At 41.7% G+C, this 22,350-nt stretch overlaps 1 protein-coding gene and 1 long non-coding RNA gene across 3 annotated transcripts in view; one reads left to right on the plus strand and one right to left on the minus strand.

Moving 5' to 3' along the window:
- Position 1: 1 nt before the first annotated feature.
- On the minus strand, positions 2–6,779 carry LOC134139627 (uncharacterized). Of its 2 annotated transcripts, XR_009958222.1 has the most exons (4): positions 6,164–6,779; positions 2,289–2,383; positions 486–659; positions 2–27 (listed from the first exon to the last, which is right to left on the minus strand). It is a non-coding gene; the product is annotated as an uncharacterized LOC134139627 (long non-coding RNA). The 2 variants fall into 2 exon arrangements; XR_009958221.1 differs by lacking the exon at positions 2–27 and having other exon boundaries at positions 37–659.
- A 113-nt stretch (positions 6,780–6,892) lies between these two features.
- The window catches only part of MOB1B (MOB kinase activator 1B), a 43,320-nt gene continuing 27,862 nt past the window's right edge, over positions 6,893–22,350 (plus strand). The window contains exon 1 of the mRNA XM_062574255.1: positions 6,893–6,952. Within this exon, the coding sequence (XP_062430239.1) occupies positions 6,939–6,952 (14 nt within the window). The 5' untranslated portion in view covers positions 6,893–6,938. The remainder of the gene's footprint in view (positions 6,953–22,350) is intronic.

Genomic DNA, 22,350 nt, shown 5'->3' on the forward strand with positions numbered 1-22,350 from the left:
TCTGGCGGCTGCCTGGGGCGAGCGGGGCTGGGGCAGGCGTGTGGGGTCAGAGGGACGGGGGTATAGGGTGAGAAGGGCTAGGGCAGGGGTGAAGGGGGCAGGGGTGCGGGGCAAGCGGGGCTGGGACAGGCCCTGCCTGGACAGCGGGGCTTGGGGGGCTGCGAGAGGGCTGTGGGGGGCCGGCCGTGGGGGGCCATGCTGTAGGCAAGCGGCTGCCTCTGCCCGGCCTGGTCCACGGCCCAGTCGCGGTGGCCTCATGCGCCCCACGGTGGCCTCACGCACCCTGCAGCAGCCTTGCCCACCCCACGGCGGCCTTGCCCCATGTGAAGCCCATGGCCATCTCCTAGGGAGGGCAGGGCAACTGCTCAGGCCCCATCCCGTCCCCACACACTTTGGCAGCAGCCTGGGGCCAGAGGGATGGCGTCTCCCTGTCTCGGCACTGTCCGGCCACCCTGCTCTCCTCCGCACCAGTCGCAGCTACTCACTCCTGTTTCCTAGGCCACGTTTCCTGTCTGACCTGCAGAACTCTGGCGCTGTGCAAGGAGAAGGAGGAACAGTGCCCCGAACGTGGGGGGACGGCAGCAGGAGAAGCAGAAGGACGGTCTCCCAACAGTAAGATGCATGCAGCCTGTGCTGTGGAGGAGAGGGTGTTCCAGCCTCTGTAAGAAATGAGTTACAAATAAAATCCTTGTTAGCTGGCTTTATATTAAACAGAGATGTATGGGTCAGGGATTCATGACAAGTTTTTACTGGCTTTTGCACATTCAGTACTTCTATCACCAGGAAAATTGTTACATTTTTTTCTCAAGAGATGCAGAAAAGAAAAGAAAAGAAAACTCAATATTTGCAAAGTGAGCTGTTAAGTAAGACTGGAGTTTGACAAGACTCTATACTCCTCCCCTGTGGACTGTAGATTTTCATAGGAAGGCTGATTTTCTTCCCCTCACGGACATCCCAGCCTGACAGTTTTGTTAGAGAAGTACAGCCTTAACCTGCTTGCAATAAACATAAAACTTTCAGATGGTCTGGAAGTACCATTCTGCTGTTACTGCTACCTCTACGAGAGAAGGATAAGGGGAGAACCAGCAAGCATCGGCTTCTATCTCTGGTGCTAGCTTTGTGCTTGAGGTCTCCTTGCTAAGCTGATGCAGGCCCGGCTTGCTGAGTGCTGGCAAACTCCTACTGTTGTGAGGCTGGGACAGGTACTGGCATTAGCTGGCCTTTCTGGTTGTAAGCTCGTGCTTTGAGAAGGCAACAGCATGCTGAAGGGAGAAGAAAAAAAAAATACAATGAAGGAAAAAGAGCAAGAAGAGATAAGATAAGCCAGAAACGCAGTGCCGGAAGCACTGCAGAGTCTGGTGGCTCGGATCCAGAGTATTTAGGCAGATATCTGAACAGACCATCCTTCGGGATGAGGACGTGGCATGCCTTCCTGGCACTGCGGATCCGGGCCTTTGGGAGGGAGACAGCCACGACAGTGAAGACTGTCCCCTTCTACTCTCCTATTGTTCCAGTCTTGAGATCACCAGAAGAGGGTGACAGTCGTGTGCCATCACAGGGTATCTGTCAAAACACATCTTGGGGATTTCAACAGAAGGTATTCCCTGCAATTTTCCTCTACAAGTCTTTCAGCTGGTAGTGCTGCTAACCCGTTAATTTACCAGAAGTCTTGAATGTTTCTTAGGTAAATAGTCTATTTTATAAAGTCATCTCGTTACTGCTTTTGCTTTTATAAACAATTCCATGTAACAAATTTTTATACAACAGACTATTGCCTTGCTAATTAAAACATCATCTCTTGACAACATTATGTCTCAATTTCTTTAGATTTTTCAAAATAAATTGCTATATGCATTTTCAAAGGAATGTTGAAGTCTGTGCTAAAGGTACATATATCAAGTTGTACAGGTTCAAGTTTTTCATAGTTGAAATGTCAAGTTTCTCTTGCAAGTACATTTTCTAGGTGCAAAAAATTAAGATAGTTATAACCATTCCTCTTGAAAACTTGATCTTTGATCTAAATTAGCTTTTGTACTATAAGAGTATTCACTGAATAACTCAACCAGCGAATCTTACTGACCACAGGAGCGTTACATGCATTTGCTTTTCATGCAGATTACTTGCTCTTGAAGGTTTCTGAACCAAGCAGGGTGCAAGGAGGATTCTCTTAAATGAAGATAAATATACATATCTTCCATCTATTTTGCCTTTAATATATCTGTTTCCAAGTACTGTGAGAAATATTGCATTGCTCTTTGTCTCATGGCTTCTCAGCTTGCGCAAATTACCTTTAGAGGGCACCATTTTGTTGGGCATCTCTCGACATCAAAGTTTTCCAGGAACCTCTGGGCTTCCTCGGCAAGTGTGGGAGGAGTGAAGTTGTCTGCACAGGATCAGAAAAAGTTCATCATAGGACAATAGAAATTGCATGTATTTATTTTTCAGAGCTGGTGTTTAATGAAATTTACCTATTAGAAGAAATGTGTTACACTAAGTAAAAACACAAGGACTCCAGAAAGTCCCCCTCCACACGGCTGTTAACCAAGAAGTTAGTTTATTTATTTGGATGTTGCCTTTTTCAATACCCACTGTTAAACAGGCTACTATTAAAAAAATTTTGTATCAGCTCATCTTTTGTTTAAGTGGAGAAAAAAAACCCTCCTCCAACCTAATTCTAAAAAAAAAAAAAAGGCTTAATTTCTGTTGGGGTACATTATTTATCATTGTGCAATCTATTGTCAAGCAAAATAGAGGCTTTATGTTCTGTCACAGTATATTGTGAAATTCTTCATTTAGCTTTTAAGTTACTTAAAGAGAGGGGCTTCCATCGCTTTCCTTGAGAGTGGACCCCATTATACAATTGTTCATCTACAACCCTCTCAGCAGGAGATAATATGCTTAGTCTGAGTGAACCTCCAGAAAACAGAAAAAAATTACATGAAGTTAAAAGTAGAATGTTACCCCTGCTGGAGGTGCCCATGCCACAAACACTGGACATTTTTGTACCATGTCTTCCAATTAATTTATTTCTGAGATGTTTATTATTAATATGTAAGAACACTGCTGCAGGAATGGCATAGAAATGTCACAGAACGGTAAGGTTGGAAGGGACCTCTGGAGATCATCTTGTCCAACCTCAGCATAGCCCCGTACGGGGATTGAACCCACGACCTTGGCATTAGCAGCACCACGCTCTAACTGAATGACACGTATCTGAGTACCAAAACAGTATGGATGGCAACAGTAGGCCATGTTTGTTAGTCTTCCTGCAATCCAGTAATAACAAAGCTGATGGGCTGTACTATCCCAGCTTCAGGATTAAGGTGATTCTCAGGACCCCCATATCATACCTTGGATTTTCTGTAATTTTTTCATGCATTGCATTTTTGTTCAGAAGAATTACTCTCCAGGTACGTACTATAGATTTTAGCCATTATCTACACTTAAATATTACGTTACTATTATATCATTAGTCTTCCAGGTAGTCTTTGTTGGCAAATCAAATCCCTTACCTTAACACATGAGTATCCAATAAAAGAATTGATGTGTACCATAAGTTTAATGTAGAATGTGGGGAGAATGTTTATAGAGCTCAGTACATACTATATTATTTGTATTTCTAAACAAAGTTTTATTTCCATTTCTATATATCTCAGTATGTAACCAACATTTTGATCTTAATTTCTGAACTTTTTTCAGCTTGCATCTTCTGTGTTCATTGAGCTGTGTTATAATCTTTGTTGCAGAAGCTGGAAACTTCCACTCAGAAGCAAAGCATTTTGCCAACTTTCAGCTTTAGGGCCCTTTCAAAGTAATTCTTTATGCTATATGGTATAATAGATAAACCAAAATGACAGTTGTGAGGTCTTTGGTACATCTAATATGCCTTTTCTGGAGCAACTGAGCAGTTCTGCTCTTATGTAATACTGCAGCATGCTGACTGTCCCTTATATCTCCAGTGTCTTCATGTGACCCTTAGCCATCATGAATAGAGCAATAGTAATGTGAGGCATAAAATATACACATTATGTAATCATTTCTCCTGACAACAACCCAGGCAAAGTATTTCCTACTGGCTCCTGCAGTAACAGACATTTAATTTTAACTTGCCGCTAAAATAAAACATTCTGTGGGTAGAAGGAAGTGTATGGGTGGGAACACAGAATGGAGGTTATTCATGTCCAAACATGAATACACCAGAAAGATTAGTAGTATTTTTGGAACTTGGTTTATGTGGCCAACTTAGTCTGACAGCCTGTAAACTCAGAGTGTTAGAAGGCACACTTAAGACCCATTTCATGTCTGCCTTGACTAATATGGTCAAGGAGAAAACTGCAAACATCATGAAGTGCATTTTAATTATACCTTTACTACCCACTAAAGTACTTGATTTTAAAAGTGCCTTAAAAACACTTGTATAATTTTTGTTTATTTAGAATCACATTGACCTGCCATGACTTACCCTGGAGGACAGAACCAGAATACAGAAAATGCAGTTTCAGCCATGAAAAGCATGAGAAAGGCAGAGGCCTTCATTGTTGTAGTGTAAGCTATTATACTCCAGAGAAACCCCAAGCTTGCCATACAGAAACTTAACACTGTGGAATCCTAGTATGTGTCAACATATTAAATTTGCCAAGTAATAAACTTGAAAGTTACTCAGCTTTCCTATGGCATACCTGACCTAAATGGAGATAGATTTTCACATGAAATTACTCCCTCGGATCCGAACTTCTGCTGTCAAGAAGTAACCATTGGAGATGGCTAAGTAGAGTGTTTTGATCCTTGTTTGATGTGAATGTAATGCTTAATTTTAGAGCCTTCTGGATGCTGCTGTCTATCTTTGTTTCCCCTTGATCATCTGAGACAAAAAATTGTGACCATCATTCCTGATTTGGAAGGTAAGAATTCCCAGAGCATAGTCCCCAGAACCAAAAAATACAGGCTGCAGCTATTGCCTAGTGTTTAAAGGGTTGTTGGACATCTTTTGAAATGTGCTGTGCACCCTCAGTTTGAGCTTAAGAGAATGGCCCTCTTATCTAAGAAGAATGTATTGTGCTTCACACTGATTATTGTTATCAGATATTCATTGATTATCAGATTATCATTACCAGAAAAGATGTGGTTGCACTTTTTCTGAAAACTTCGTATGCTGAAATGATATTCTTTGACTATTACGTATATGAAATTTCCACACACGAGAGGATGTACAGTTTTTAACCTACACTCCTTGCATGCGGAGCAGTTCAGGGCAGAGGTGAAGGCAATGTTGAAAACTTGCCAAGAGTTTGAAGGCAGGACTTGATTGATTTAACTTCAGTAGCTTGCTTGCAAGTGGCCCTATCTTTATTTAGAGGTGTGTTCTTCCTTAATTGTCTGCCAACTTTGTTAAAAAGTGGTTGCAAATCAAACATTTATACCTCTGAAATACTGAAAGTCATTTTTATGTATTTAAAAAATCAGGTAGGACTAACTATGTGAAAAGGGCAGAAATGCAGAAGATAAGATACTTCTTTTTGTGACTGTTGGTTATCTGTGGATTAAGTAGCTGCACCCCTTTGTGGTGCACCTATAAACTGAGGGCAATGTCATTTATTGACTTTATAAGCAAACTTGGAAGGGGTCATGGGTTGTGAGTCCCTTGCATGAAATGCTAAAGCAGCGCGAACTGTTCTGCTTGTGTATCCTTCAGGCTTGCTCCATAGGATGTCAGCAAAGCAGTTTGGGGTTGGAGTATGGTAGTCTGCACTATTGCTCAGGCATTTCTCATGGCTCTCCTGTGACACTTCATAAGTAGCCACAGGGCTCTTTTCACACTGTGCCCAGCAGCGGCTGTCACAGCAGGGAACATATCTCCACGCAAAATTGGGGGAGCTGCCCTGCCAAGGGCTTGCACTGAGGCTTTGCATGGGCAGAAACAGCATCATTTCTGTGATGTACCTCTATCAACACTAACAGGCCACACAAGCAGACATCAGAGGCACTGGGACTCCTCACTTTTGAGAAGACCTGTGGCAGGCTATGAAGAAGGAGAAGACAGTGAAAGGATCTTGTTGCCAGGAGCACTCAAGGCTGTTGCACTTATTCATATTATATTAGTGCCCATGAAGTGTCCTCAGGTGACAGCTGGGACACTGTGGCCCAGAGCAGTGCCGCGGTTTACCTGGAATCAGAGGCTGGTCGAGGGCCGAGTCCTGCTGTACCTTCAGCGTGCTTCTTGTGGCCCTGACTTCCTTTGGAGGTGCTGAGGGGGAGCTGGGGCACCCGAGGGACTGTGGGTGCCTGGGCTGCAGGCCATGACTGCGGGGTGCAGAGGTGGATGTTGGGGAGGGGTGTTTAAGGAGAGAAGGATGTATTTGTGGGGAGAGGAGGATACATTTGAAAAGTGTGGGCTATCAAGGGAGAGGGGGGCCTTTGGGAGAAGGGAAGGTATCAGAGGGAGGGGGGTACGTTTGAGAGGAGTGAGGGGCATGGAGGGGGCCTCTGGGGGGAAAGGGAGGAGTCTAGGAGAATGTTAGAGGGGAGGGTCGGAGGGGCAGAGGAGGGTGTTTGGGGGCAGAAGGGGCTGCCTGCAGGCGAGAGGCGCCATTGGGGGCAGAGGAGGGTATGTTCGGGGGGGGGTGTCCAAGGGGCAGATAGGGGAAGTTTGGGGGGGGGGAGGAAGAGTACCTGAGGAGCAGAGAGAGCTGACGGGGGAGAGGGATGTTTGGGGAGAAAAAGGGGGAGTTGGGAAGAGAAGGGGATGCCGGCGTGGGAGCTCTGCCGCCGGCTGAGGCCCCGAGAGGAGGCTCCCAGGGGGCGATGGCGGCGGGAGGCGGTGGCGGGCCGTGTCCCCGCCCCGCGGCGCTCGCCCCGCACACGCCCGCCCTGCGCCGCCGCTGCCATTGGGAGCCGCGCCGAGCCGAGACAGCTGCCGGTCCCGCTCCGCCGCCATCGCCATGAGCTTCTTGTTGTGAGTAGCCGCCGAAGGCCCGCGGCGGCGGGAGGCGAGGCGAGGCGAGGCGAAGGGGCCCCGCTTTCTCCTCTGCCTTCGTTTCCCTTCTCCTTCCCCTTCCTCTGCCCCGTCCCGGCCGGCCGAGGGACGCGGCCGCGCCCCGGCAGCCCTTTCCCGACCGGCCCGCCCTGCCCGCTCCCTTTGTGTCCCGGCCCCGCCGCGGGACGGCGCCTCTAGCGCCGCCCGTTAACGGCCGCTGCCCCGCGCGCCGCCCGTTAACGGCCGCTGCCCCGCGCGCACGCCCCCAACTGCCGCTGCCCCGTGCGCCGCCCGTTAACGGCCGCTGCCCCGCGCGCACGCCCCCAACGGCCGCTGCCCCGCGCGCCGCCCGTTAGCGGCCGCCGCGGGCCGCGAGGGCGTTTGGAGGACGCGGCCGTTAGCGGGAGCGGGGGTTTGAGCACCGTTTGCGCGATTAACAGGGAGGCAGCCGGGCGCTGAGCGCAAGCCCGTGTCACTGGGGGGCGGGAGGCCTTGCCGGCGGCGCGCCCGAAAGGTGTTGTGGCCACACGGCCACGCAGGTTTTGGCTCCTTAGGAAGGTGAAAGCTCTCCGAAGCAGTCTTTGGGACAAAAGCACTGATTTGCTGGAGTCTTGTTCTTCTTCTTCTTTTTTTTTTTTAATCATAGCAAACACAGTGTGGGCCAAAAACGCTGCCCATCGTGCTGTTATCTGCGGGAGGGAGGTGGAAAATGGATGGCGTTAATGCAGCCTTAGTGAGCAGTGGTGTTCAAAAGTTAATTCTAGGTTTGGGCAATCTGTGTGCAGCCGGCAGACTTGCATCTGGGATAGGCAGAGAGACCGAGGCAGGTGGAGATGACTGGCGGGATGGATATCGCTATCGGGAGGGCAAGTGTTACTGCAGTGTATCAGGCTCCCGGAGGAGTTGGTGACAATTTAGGTGTGTGCAGAACCTTAGATTTTGTTCTTTTGCTTCATAGATGACAACTGAATGAACTTTGGTCCCTCCCCTTGGGAACAAAGATGAGGTCCTTATGACAATTAACGTAAACCAGTTCAGTGACCTATTAATTAAAGTGAAGATGTGCTCTAGGGAAGGAAGGGAGATCCAAGCAGCTGGAAAAGGCACCCTTGCAGAGCGAGGCTCCATTAAGGCCTTTGCTCTGCTGTGTGGACTTGTATGTTTGGAGTTGAGTGTGTGCAGTTCGCAGGACTGGTGCTGTAATATCTGATGGTTGTTAAAGGCTTATACTGATAACCACCAGATGTATGTGCAGCCTGCTTTTAGTAAAGATGCTTTATCTTGGGAACTGAAGTGTTCTGGTAAGTTGTATTTTCATGGAGAGAAATGCTTTTAGTAAAGATGCTTTATCTTGGGAACTGGAGTGTTCTGGTAAGTTGTAATTTCATGGAGAAAAATGCTCGCTCCACTGTGGATTTCTCTGTTGCGTTTGTCTTTTAACTCTGCCAGAGCAAACCAGCTTGCCTGTAATTGCACTGGTAGTGTCTCATCCCAAGAGAGGAAAGACACCTCGCAGCTGGGAGGTTGAGGCTGCTAGTTGGAGGCAGATACAAATGACTGTGCATAGATTCAGGCGCCATGCTCCTAATGAGAAGCCCAGCTGTCCCCCTCCATAATTCTCAGCTGCTGCAACAAAGGAGGGGGACAGGATTTCTAGTACCATGGTGCCCTGGGAGTTTGGTTTGCAAATTAGGGAGCCTTACGATCCATGGCGTTTGGCTAACTGGTAACTGAAAAGCATGAAACTCTTCAGTCAGTCAAAGGCAATAATCAGATTTTTGTTTCTTTTTCCAGACCCTTCTGAAATCCAGGAAAGCAAACCTTCAGTCTTGCGTCCATTGTTCCAAGTAGTCCTGCTGGTTGAAAAATAGAGAGCAAAACTGAAGTTATTGCATGGCAAAGCTAGAAGTGTTGGCACAGCTGTTTTAGCTCTTTACTTGTAGAGTTTGGTGGACAGCACCTGATTTGCTCATCTGTAGTCTCGAAATCAATTTAGAAAATAATTTTTAAAGATGCCTATTAGGCCTCAGGGGAGTAGGGGAAGCTTTCTCTTACTTACTGGCAAGTTTTTTTTTTATTATTATTATTTCTAAGTATCTAAGTATCTGGAAAGTTAGTATGACCTTTTCTCCAACTCCAGTTTCATGTTATCTTCATTGAGTCATTCAATGATAGTGGTTGTATATGTTTACACTTTAACAGACTTAGCTCACATTTGCATTCTAGGCTGCAAAAAAAAAATTTTTTTTTGTAGTAGGCAGAGTTTCCAGGGTGTGGAGTAACAAAGTCATTTCTTTGTCCATGTTTTCTCTACTGCAGTGGTACTGTTGTCTTTTTGCGAACACAGTTGCAAGCTCATAACAAAGATGCACCAGGTTAAGGTATTAGTACCTACTACAAATATTTTCTGAATTGCAGTGAACCTGTCACACAGGTTTATCATCAGTAACTTAGCTGTAGTTTGTCAGTTTGACAGTCAAGTACAGTAGCAGAAGCCGTGTTCCTCTTACAGACTTGTTTGCAGTCAAATAACAGGGCAATTGTGCTCAGATAACATTTGCACAGGGTGCTTGGGGCCCCCCTCGAAAGCCCATTGCATGGTCCTTGTCTGCAGACAAATCCATTGCTATTCTTTTCTGTTGCTAGGGCCCATGAAATATAAAGCTACATGCAGAGAAAAAAAAAATCAAGTGAAACCATTGTCTTTTCTTGCTAATGGATAACATTAGAAGAAGACTGTCTTTGAGAGGAATCACTGAATTAATGGAATTTGATTTTGACAGCAGTTGTTATTTTCAGCATCAGCATTTTGTCTTTATGATCTTTTTCTTCTTTTTTGAAAACACTTTTTATAAACATCAGCAACGTTTAAATAGGATATCCAGAGGTTTAAAAAAAGAAGAAAAGGAAAAAAAGCACTGGAAAACTTCTTCAGTTCCAAAAATTTCAGCTTGACAATTTCTCTCTAAAAGGAAATTACAGCATAGTTGCAGGTACTGTAGCTTACATCTCCAAGGAAGAAATTAAAGATAGTTCTGGTAGGCGTGCCATATGGTAACATGCTTGCGTTATCCTACACTGGTAAAACTTACGTAAAAAAGAAGCTACATGAAAATCATTTATTTTTAAAGGAAAAAAAAGTTTTATTGTTGAAGATCATAGAATTGTATTTTCTTTTTAAAAAAAGAGAGAAAATAAAAACCCTCTTCATATTTCGTACATCGCTGTCATAAACTTCCAGTGTATGGAGTTTAAGGAATCTTGAAATTGGATTCATGCAAGCAGTCATAACTGATGAGACTTGTGAAGGCTAGGAGCTGAAGGAAACAGTATATAAGGGTGCAGATCAGTAACTTGTTAATTTGGGGTATGGACACTTACGAATCAATGTGAAGGTGAATTGTAAACCAAATGGGGGAAAGATATGCTTGCAAGGATCTCACCCTTTTATTTCTCAGTTTTGGATAAGCAAAGCCTAGCAGTTTCTTCTGGCGGTGCATGTGGGTTATTTTTTTAAATGAAAAGCACATTTTCTGTGCGTATAAGTATATGCAGAAGGTGCAGTGGGGCATTCCTTTTTCCTTACATCTATTGCAGATTAATATCAAAATCAAATTTGGTGTGCTTGTTTCTGGAATGACAGACATGATAGCCCTCCTACTTTCCCAGTCTGCTCCTGCTCTTGAAGAACATCATGATCTCCTTTTTCAGCTTTCCTAGGGGTTGACTTTCTGCTTCTTATTAAATGAAAACCATTTTTTGAAGTGGGCAGTATTCTTCAGCCTTACAGAACTATTTAATGGCAATCCTAGCTGGAGAGCAACTGAGTCCTTTGTGAGTACTCCTTGTTTTCTGTAGTTAAAGTTGGAGATGTGGTATTTATTTCCTCTTTATCAGGGACTCCCACAGGCACTTCTAAACTGGAATTTTGGTCTTTGAAAATTAAAGTGTAGGCATTTACAAACTGCTAGAAAGGGGGGTGTGCACTTGTCAAATAGTCAGATATTTTTGCTTGCTGTATTTTTAAGAAGACTGGCTTTACGCTTATTATGGTCAAGTGTTTTCGTTTTTTGGGGGTTTGTTTGTTTGTTTACATTAGAGTATGATGTATTCCTCCATTCATGGCTTCACTGGTGTAATACTAGTGTCCGAGCTGCATTTGTATTTGAGGACAAAGTTGCTTGCCACAAAAATCTGTTTCCTTGCCACTTCTGTTTAACTAGTACTGTTGGGGATGTATTCGGTTCTCTTCTGGAACATTACTGGCCATGAAGGTCTCTGCGTTTGCCTATGGGTAGGCTGGAGAGAGAACTGCTAACTTACTGCCAACTTGGTTCTCTGCCTCTGCAAGTTCTTCACTTCGGCTGCCTGTGGTGTGTAAGACAAAGGATGGCTCCTGTCCTTCCAATAAACTGTTTCAAGGTGGTGCTTGAAGCAGTTGTCCAATGACCTATCTGCTGTGGGGTTTTTGGGAAGTTTTCTTTGCAGTGCTTGGTGGGACTTGGAGGAAAAATTTGAAAATAAGGAAAGTATAGAAAACTGTTGGCTTATAGCTGGAAAATCTGCTTTATCTGTTTCTGTCCTGCGCAAGTTTTCTTTTTTTTTCTTCTTTTTTTTTCTTTCTTTTTTTTTTTTTTTTAAGTTTAGATAACAGAAATTTTGAGTTTTGAAGAGACAGGAGGATTCCTTGGAGGCAGAGGTTATATGGAATCAGCTGGGATACTGAACTTCACAGGAAGAACTGTAAAGATTTTTTAAAACTGCTTAAAGCATTAATGAAATTACTGTCTGTAGAAATGTATGGTCTTACCTGAAGTCTGTGTTTAATATTTTTCAAACCTGTGTCAGTCCAATAGTACCATTAAGTTTGTATTTAATTCCTATTTTGAAAGACTTGCTGTCAAGAGATTTGCCCTATGGCTTGTAGCTCTGCTAGTCTCTCACTTTAAGGGAAGGGAACTCTATGGACTAGAAAGCTTTTGGAAACCATGGCAATGAATACAGCATTAAAAGTTAAATAGAAGTGTTTGAGTTCCCCCTTGTGCTGTGTGTAGTACAATTCATTTTCAAATTCTCAGGCAGTCTTGAAGAAGGCCTTTTAAAGTACTTGTCGGTCTGCTTCCATCCTCATTTATCTTCCCTGAAGACCTCAGAAAGTTTTTTATGGTTCAGTTTGTTGATGGGGTTAAGTTCACTGAGGCACTTGTCATACTTCTAATGAGTCAGCTGAGGAAGCTAAACCAGCAGAAAACTGAAAACTACCGGCAGAAAACTATTGATTTTTCTTTTTTGGTAAGGGTTTTTTTTTTTTTTTTTTTTTTTTTTTTTGCTAATTGTGCTAGTTAACTTGTATTGGCTCACTGGAATGAGATGAGAGTTGGTAGTGGAGTTATGAAAGCAGCAGGAGTGTGTGGACATAGCAAAAGAAGGGGAGGAGGGTTCCTTTTTTTGCTGCTAGCTAGCAATCAAACTAGCTGTGTCATCAACCCTGTCCTTCAGACTTTGGTTTTGTGCATGCATTCCCACTTATAATTATAAGATGACTCCTAGGCAATAAGTTCTTGCCATTCCCTCATCAGTGATTCAGTGGGTTTTTTTTTTCCTTTCCTGATGATTTTGAGGGAATGTGTGCTTGTCATGGTAAACTGACATACACTTAAAAATAGTTGATGAAATTTGCATATGATGAAATGCAAATGAATTGTAGCCAGCAATGCATGACTGCTGCTGCCTTATAGTTAGGGTTGGTGGTGGAGGGCTGCAAACCTGCGCTTATGCTGACTCCTGGCTCCTTGTATTACAAGATGAACGAATCTTCCTCAGAATAACAGAGCTGTGCAAACCATGTTCAGGCTGCAAGATACTTGAGCTTGGAATTGCATTTGAAAAACTTTTGCCACCAGTATTCTCTTTAGGGGAATGTGTAGTTGATGAACTGGGTGATTGCTCCTTTCTGATACTCGCTGGTGATTCCTTCTCCATAAAGAAGCATTAGTTTAGAATGAAGAAAAGAACACCTGAAGAGAAGCAGTGTTCAGTGTGGAAGTTGTGTATCCTACATGGCAATGGATGTCCGGTCTTAATTGCTGCCTAATTGTTTGCTTTTATGACATAGTTGTTTTCCCTTGTTTGTCCTTCCCTGTTTGTGTTTGTAATGTAAGTGAACCTATGCAATTAGTTCTTTACATTTGTCGAATGAGACCAGTGATGGAACAAGGATCACTTTCAGGGGAGGGTTTGTGCATATGTAATGTGGCCTAGTTTTTAATCTTGAAAAGATGCCTGATGTTTTTAGTAGTTTTCTGTTAAGGCTTGCTTTGGTTTTAGGCTCTCCTCATGGCAACAGAGAACTGTGGTAAGGAGAGCCTGTGGGTCACTGCCTCCTCTTATAGTGTATATGTTCTGTGACATAGTCTTTTAAAAAGGATAAAATACTAGATGTGTTTGTGCAGCAGAAGGTAGCTTAAGACTTACAAGTGTGGTAGTATGCTTTCATGCCCAAGACTGGCTGTTAAACTGTTTCATCTACCCTATCAGATCTTGACAATATTCTCACCTAATTTTTCAGGCTTATTTTACCTTAGCTCCAGCCTGTTGTTGGTTAGTCTCAGTGCTTTGCTTCTGAATACAGTACCTTCTGTATTGTCCAATATTAAAAAAAAAAATGGCAGAATAAAACTGCTTGTTTTATGCAGAGAAATAGCTACATTTGATTATGCCACTGTCATTCCATAATAAGCAACAAGAAAGATGTTGCTGCCAAAGCTATCAATAAGCCTTTGACCCACAAATCAACCTAAACCACTGGATATGCTTTGCCATGTTTTCAGCATTTGTAAACTAAGCCATTTCTTATTAGTACTAAGAAACAATGAACATACTGTTTGTTTGATTGTGGGTGTTTTTTTTGTGTGTGTTTTTCTTTCTTTTTTTTTTTTTTTTTTTTTAAGTGCCCGGACAGGGAGGTCATGGGTTATAGGGATTAAAATGCAGCAGAATCTGGTTTTGGCTGTAAATGGATATTACTTCATTGCTTTTCACAGACTTTTTTTTTCCCCCTTTTTTCTCTATCCTCTAAATTTAATGGAGTGGAATTATCAGGATCCAGTGCTTTGTCTTCTGTGTGTGTGTTGCATTTTTCAACATGGTATTTCCTTCCTTTTGATTTTAGTAGCACTTGTCTGGCACTACAGTAATGCTGGCTGTCATTACTGTAATGCCTGTACGGCTGCTGCATGATATGTGAGCATTAGTGCAGAGAAGTAGTGGTGGATGTATTTGCAGCAGTATGAAGTACCATCCTCTACTGGAGGAAGATCAGCACAAGTAAAGACCATGAAAGCATTTGGGAGTTTAAACATATCGAGTCCCTTTTAGAGTCTCTATGAGGCAACTAAGGGCGGGAAACTTACTTTTCTTAAAGTCCTCAAAAAGAACTCTTCCAGAGAAAGACATTTGTGGGATTATCTCCTTCTGGAAGAAAACATAGTGAATGTTGAAATTGAGTGGACTATAAAATTGCCTCCAAAGTTAAAGTTTGTTTTGACTGAGTTGTCTAGAAAAACTCTGACCGAGCTTTTCTGTATCAGATCAAAGTAGATCACAAAGAAGTAATGATAAGACTAAGTTCATTATTTTGTATATGTATATATTTTTATAAGTTCTTAGAGCCAGTATTGTGGTTATTCTGCATGTGAATATGCCAGATTCTTTTCCAGGCCGCTGTCTGGGTCTATGTTTTGAGGAAGGAATCTGAGAGACAGGAACAAAAACCAGGAATTGGTTGTCTGGAGGACCATGTAGCCATGCAACTGTAATTGTGTCTTTATTGATAAATTTGAAATGTCTCCTACCTCTTAGTTCTGCTTTTATAAACAAGACCAGGAACTTCAGAATATAAAAATCTTACTGAACATACACTTTTCAGGACTTGAAATCCAATTCTGTTCAGTGTGCTAAAATGCATTGTGTATCTCAGAATTGTTCTGTTAAATTCAAGTCTTTGCTTCCCATTTCAAATATATAACCTAGGTCAGTGGTTACTACATTCATACATATGAGATGATAGTTTTGTGTTAATAAAACAACAACCTCCCACTATGAATACATGAACGTAAAAGAAATTTTTCCCTGAAACTGCATTTTGAGATATTTAGAAGTGGTCACTTCCTGGTAACTTGAAAGAGAATTCATTCACTCTTCTCTTGCTTCTTTTAGGTTTGTCTTCAGGAGAAAGCTAAGGATAACTTAAAACCTTTTGGTCCATTATGCCTTGTCCTTCAGAACACAGACTTAACATTGCACAGATACAACTTGCAAATCACAAAGATCCTTGTCTCATTCTTCCCTCTTTTCCCCTTCTCCCTCCAAATCCAACAACAACCGTAGCTTATTGTTCCAAGTTTCCTCCTGTTTTCTGTGTGGAGACACTTCTGTCTTGTTCACGCTCTCCACTCTCCTTTTTCCTCCTCCAGTTCACAGCTGTTCCTTGGCTTGAATCCATTCCTTTTGTTATTCTTGTGTATCGCCTGTGATTCTGTCCATATTTCAGTTTAGTTTTATTTGAAACTTTATAGCTTGCACCTTTTCTATTCAGTTTTTTTAGTCGCCTATCATTGCATGTCGTCATTAAATGTGGGAGCTTACCTCTGGAGTTAATTACATGTGTCTTAGGGATATGAGCACTGACAAAGTACAAAAACTTACTCTTTTCCTTGCAGAAGAGGAACACATTGCAGATAAGAACTCATAATGCTTGAATTTGTTGTTTTTATTCCAAGTCTAATTCCTTTCTTCATGACAGAATAAATGAGCTTAAGTTAGCTTTGGTAACTCCTTTTTTACTAAAAAAATTGAGATGTCTGATTTTAGACAGAAGAAAAATTTGAACCCAAAGTGTGTTTGGGTGGGCTTCCTGTGTTAACCTTAATAAAATAACCTATATTTAGCTTTGTTAGTTTGTATTTTAATTGCATTTTTACCAACTTCAGCAATAGTCTTGGCTTTACTTGAATAGAGTAATAGTTTTGGGGACTTGCTGAGCATTGAAAATCCAGAAATGAAAATGACACTTTAAGATGTTTCAGATTGTTAGATTTTCTTGATAAGGTACTTGCGACATAAAATCAAACTTTACTGAAGATAGTTGCCTAGCACATGCAGGATTGCTTTAAATATGAGAGATATTTAAGAAATACTTTGTGATGAGATAATGGAGGGTATTTTTGGAAGGCTGTTAGGTTATTCATTACTGCCTCTTGTCCATTTCTTCTTCCTGTTGTTCCTTGTGTTATTTCTTGACTCTAATGATTGTTGTGTTATATCCTGAAACCAGATGCCACTGCACCTATTAATCAAGGTGTAAGTGTAATCTTAAGTATATGCTTTGAAGCTTCTATTGGGAAATTGCAGTGTTTTTGATCTGCAGTGTTTGTATCATCAGTCTGTTTTGCGTGAGGGTGGCAATAAAAGACGGCCTTTTATAATGTGTTGAAATGACCCCACTCCATTAAAATTCAGTTCAGTTGCTCCTTTTCTAATCTTGTTTTTTTCTTAAACACATTAACAGCTAATTTTTACTGTTTTTAAAAGAACTGAAGACTGTCTTAAGCTATTAGTCTTTTTAAAATTCTTTTTGATGTACTGCTGTGATTTCATAGGTTGTATGACTCGGTTTACTTTAGTCATTCTTAAAGCATTGTTTTTTAAAAGTACTGATCAGGGTTTTGGGAAATGATCCATGTTCTGAGATGCATTCTCCAAGCACTATATTTGCTGTATAAGTAAGGAACTAATTTGCTATTAGAGCCAAGCTTTTATTACTATAATTTATCATCTTCAACAGCATATAGATTGCATTCTGTAAATCTGTGCTTCCTACCTTCTTCTTAAATATATTCAAAAGGTGTGACTATTAACAGCAGATATTGTTTAAGATGCATTAGTAATGTAAGTATGTGAAGAAAATTTAGCTGAATGTCAGGAAACCTCGGTAAGACATGCAACAGTATGTTGTGGAATATAGTATATGCCTTTTCTGTGGGACGGTTTTGTCCTTGCTTGTCTTCTCCTACTAAAAGAGAAAAACACAGGCCCAGACTTGTATATTTCTTACATTTCTTTTGGAATTCGCTTAGTTGCATCTTCTGTAATGGTAACTTACAGTTTTCATTTCCAATTATCTGTAGATGGTAGTATTCTTCACTGATTTGTTTCCCTCTCTTGTTGGTATTCACTTTGACTGCCAGTCCAAGGCTTGAATAGTATTGCTTCCCTCTTTAAAAAAAAAGAAAAAAATCTTCTCTTTCCTTATGCTCTGCACAATGTTCATTATTCTATTTTTCATGTTTCCATGCGTCTGCGTAGCTTGTGCAGTGTTCTCACTCTCACATCTGTTATCGGGCATCTTCCCTCCATCTAACTATATATATATTTTCTCAGAATCTAATGTTTTCTTGGAAGAGTCTAAATGGCATATTTAGAGAATTTCTTCAAAATACGTGAATTTCAAAATCTTGTTCTTCCTGTATGTGCTCTCAGTTTTGTGTCTTCATCATTCATATAACAAATTTGAAGAGGCATACTCTCAAATTGTTTAGATTGCGAACTTTGCAGGTTTGAGTCTGTCTGTGGATTTAATTCAGTAGAGAAGTTGCTGGTATACTTTGTTAACATGTTACGTAATATTCTGTCACAGCTGTCTGATTTTGTTGATTCTGAATTTGTTTGCCACTGACTGGTCAGAACTGCCCACTCTGTGGCTTTATTTTTCATAAAGCAGTTCTTGCTGCAGGCTGTGTATGGCATCCTTTTCAGCAACCTTTCAGCTTCTTCCAGTAGTCTACTTTTTACAGCTTAATTGAGTCCGCTTTTTTTCAAAGGGAAATGTGCCATACGTTCATGTACAGAAGAAATAAGTGTTCAGACAGCTTTTCAATGCCAAGGCTTATGTATGGGAAAGGGTAGGTTTTACAAAAGAAGAGTGGTTCTTTCTTCTGATGAATGATTTACTTGGCACATTCAGTAACCTGAGGTTTGAACCTTAGTGGAAACTAAACTTTGAAGCATAACTACAAGAAGTTGTAACTTTGGTTTGAATTCATACTGTGGCCTTCCTTTTAAATAAGCTAATGCTAATGAACAGAAATAAGGATTCCTTGGGGAAGGAGGGGAGCATTAGTGAGAAAATAGCACTGTTAGTTTATGGAGAACTTAATAACTGAAAGAGTAAAGATACTGAACTCCCTCTCTGTGGTTCTCAGGAAAAAATGAAACAGTCTGAGAGGAAGAAATACTTCATTTTTACCTCCTTTAAAATTATAAATTTTACTCTGTTCTTTCAAAGAATGAGTACATGAGTATTATTAAGACACTAGAATACAAATGAATCTGGTTTTGGTTTTGTCCTGCAGTTCCAAGGTATGCACACATGTACACGCACATGGTTATGAGGATTAAAATAGTCAAGGAAAGTGGGATTTTATTAAAACACCCGACAAAATGGCTAAGAGCAATCCTTATTTTTGCTATTTGTAGTAAGATTCTGTGAGTGAGGATACTGTTGCATTTATTTTAAGATAGACAGTGAACACTAGGAAATATGTAGTAAAACATTCTGGATAATCTTTTTTCCTTTCTGTGGAGGTTCTTGGGTCTCCACTGAAAGCATCTTGCTTGCAAAATTGAGTGAAAAACTATTTCAAATAATCCCTAGTGGTCTTAAAGTTCTTGGGAGAGTACAGAGAAATTCAGGAGCAACAGTGAAGTGACATTCATAAAGGAGACATAGTAAGCTATCTAAAAGGTCCTTGAGAGAAGACTTATGGCTGGGATGCGACAAATACATTTTTGCATGCCACCTGAGGCACAGTGACTGTACAAGTGCTCTTCACCCAATGCAGATGCAAGACAAAATGCATCAGTTCAAGACTGTTTTTTCTAGGGCAAATTTAGAATCAATTCCTGCTCTCCATCTCAAGTGGCATCTGGACAGCTCTGAAATGCTAAAATGCATTTACTTCTTACAGGTGTCCACCGCTGAAATGGCGCATCGTTTTCACATTATGATTGGCTTGTTGCCTCTGTTCTTAATCTGTGACAATAGGAGTGTTAGGAAGCAGTTGGCTCTTCATCTTGCTGTAACTGTGTTTGCTGGGTAGAAATCTACACTTCCAACACCACTAATGCTACTGATTTTCTGCTGCTGACATGCATTGGCCATTTCTCTTTCTAGCTTAAACTGATGAACCAGTGATTGTTTTCCTATCTAGTAATAAAGAAAACTTTAATAATGAGAGTAGCCTATAATAGGTCTTCTATTTTACAGTGTATGGGAGGTTTAAAACAATGATCCTGAAGTTACTGGCTTTTCCATGGTTTTGTGGGGGTGCTTTGAGAAAAATGGAGACAGAAGACTTTTTACAGTCTAGAGATCATACAACATGGATGTGTTTCAGTTTCTCTGCTGTCTTCATTGCTGTCTGCCTCTGCAAGTCAATTTGGTGAGCTTTGCTGAATGTGTGCTTCTGCTTTCCTTTCTTCTCAATTTTTCTTTGGTGGATCGTTCAGTAAACTGTGCTCCTTTTTGTCTGTCTGTGCTGTCCTCTTTTTGCATTCCCCATCACCAGCATTAGTCCTACAGAGGACAATGCTTTGTAAGTTGAGTTACCTCTATAGCTGATGGCCACTCTGACAACTAGTTTAATTCTGTTTTTGAGCGCGTGGAGAGAATTCCATTAGTATTCTGTGACTGAAACTCTGGCTTGTTTTGTTTGTTTTAAGGGTTTTCCAGGAGATGAAACTGTATTAAATGAGTGTGCTGTAAATGAAACAAGGGAATGTACTTTGTGCGTGAGCATAGCAAACTGTTGATGATTTCCTGCTTGCACGATGGCGTACTGGAAGCTTGTCTGTTCTTTGTGTTAGGAATTGATTTCTTAGGAGAAGAGCTGCATGCAGTTGGGTCAACAGTAGGAATCCTGTTGCTACCTACGTGGAGGGTGTTGTTTCAGCGATGACCGTTGTAACATAACACCTCCCCTGTGTTTACAGGTATATGATGAGGTTGCAGATGGAAAAACAAGCAGGGAGTGTAGGTGCCTGCCTAGCTGTTGTAGAAAAGGGTCTCTGGCCTCTTAAAACTTTGGTGGATTTGACCCTGAAGTGCAGGGCACGCAAGGGCAGGTGCCACATGGAAGAAATAAATGGCTCAGCCTCTGAGGGCCAGTCCTCTGTCCCCTGATCACTCAGCCTTCTGCCTTCCTCTGAGAGAGACTGCTGGGGAATAAAGACAAAAACTTCTCTTCACCTGAGTTGTGGTGCATCTAGGAGCATCCGGCTTTTGCCAGATGGATCCTGAATTTGCTTCATTTCACTGACTCTAAAATGTGTATAATTTGTTTTATGAAGGACACTGCTTAAAAGAAGAAAGAGTTGTTAAAAAATGTGGGAGGAACAATCAAACCCTGTATTACGACAGTCTGCAACACTGGGTGGTGAGGGTTGGAACAAGCAAAAGCAAAACCATTCCTTAAGGCTACCCTAAAAAAACCTTTCCCTTACTGGATGTGAGTCATCTGATAAACTCTTGCTCTTGACATGTGGAGTCTTGTCTATAGTGATGTATCTATTTTTTTTTAAGAACTATTGATAAGATGACTTTTTAATCTGCTAGACAGTTGATTTTCTAGGAGAAAGAGGACACGCTTTAATTCCAGCTTTGATGAATATAAAATCAAAACTGTCACGAAAATACTTGTTTCACTGTCAATACTTTGGCAGAAGAAAGTGCTGTTTCACATCAATTATAAAAATGAAAGTCACTATACCAATTGAAGAGTATGTTCAGACTGAACAACATGAAAAATAAAATTATTGGTGTAGCAAAGAAAGAGTGGGATGGAGAAGAACAGATAGTAATATAGAAATAGAATCATGGAATGGTAAGGTTGGAAAGCACCTCTGGAGATCATCTAGTCCAACCCTCAGATAGCCCATACGGGGATTGAACCTGCAACCTTGGTATTAGCAGCACCATGCTCTAACCAGCTGAGCTACTGCAAGATGATAGTATTGCACTGAAAAGAAAGAAGTGAGATTCGAGCTTTTGTCTGGATTTGTAAACACCCCATTTCCAGACATCCGAAGAAGCACTTGTTTTAAGAATAACCCATGTTGCTTTGCCAACATGGGCAATCTCACTTGCTGAAAAATCAGGATTTTGTCTTGAACAGCCCTGGTCTGTGATGCTTTCTTTTGAGATACATAAATCCAAAAGTTTCACTATGCTCGTGGCTATTTTTAAGCAATTATGATGTTTGAAACTAAACTTTTCCCTTCTTCTCTCTTCTGAAATGACACCCTACCTGTTGAGGAAAGCTGTGGTTCTCAGCTGTTACCTTGGGATTTTTTTTTCTTCAAATTTGAATTTCTTGTTAATTTTGCAAGTTCAAGAATCTGGGGCTTTTAAGAAGAAACACCAGATTGGCAACACAATGGCTGTTGTGGGCAGCATGGCTTTGCTCAGTGGAAGCGTGTTTGAGGGGATCGGAGGGGAGAAGCTCCTGCTCCTCCAGCAAGGCCTTTTGCGCAGGTGGGAGCTGCAGCTTTCCCTGACCTTCCGGGCGTCTGGCCAAGGGGAAGGTGTGGCCAGGCTGGTTGCCAGCGTAAGGGTGGAGAGAGTGTGTCATTAGAAGTTGGAAACAAAGCTCCCTTCCTTGCAGTGAAGAGTCAAGTGAGTCAAGCATCTGAACTGAAAGCTCAGCTTAGCAAGCAGTCCCATTTTGGAGGGAGCAAGAGCTACCATGGAAATGTGATGGAAATAGGTTTGCATAAAAAATATCTGGAAGCCTAATTATTATTTTGGCAAGATCTGATACTTATTCCTGAAGATGCTTTATAAAGCTTCCCTAATTACAGTGCTACAGAAGGAGCATGCTGAAATCTGGAAAGAAGAAACTTGGCTCTTCTTCCTCGGGTTATAAAGCATGAGATCAGTCTTTTGTAGCCGTGGCAACTGACTGTGACTTTGGTAGGCAATAGGTATGTTACAAGAAGGGGTAAAGGACATTCCTTAATAAAGAGGAGGCCTCTCAGTTACGAATGTAGTATTAGCTTTGGAAAGGGGCATTTTGTAGGCCCCCTAATTTCACCATTTTTAACCTTGATAATTGTCTAATGTACCTGGATTAATTACCTGTAATTACAATCTAGGTTATTCTCACATCTCATAATAGCCAACCTGGGAAGCATCATCTCTGTGCTGTTGATGAAAATATTTTCAGTTATTGTTTACTACAACAAGGTTGGTAAACAATAAGCAACATATATTCTTTACCAATAGACCATGTGTCCAAGAATTTTTTTTTTCAAGTTGACGC

This window comes from Rhea pennata, chromosome 4 (genome assembly GCF_028389875.1).
Source record: "Rhea pennata isolate bPtePen1 chromosome 4, bPtePen1.pri, whole genome shotgun sequence".
NCBI lineage: Eukaryota > Metazoa > Chordata > Aves > Rheiformes > Rheidae > Rhea > Rhea pennata.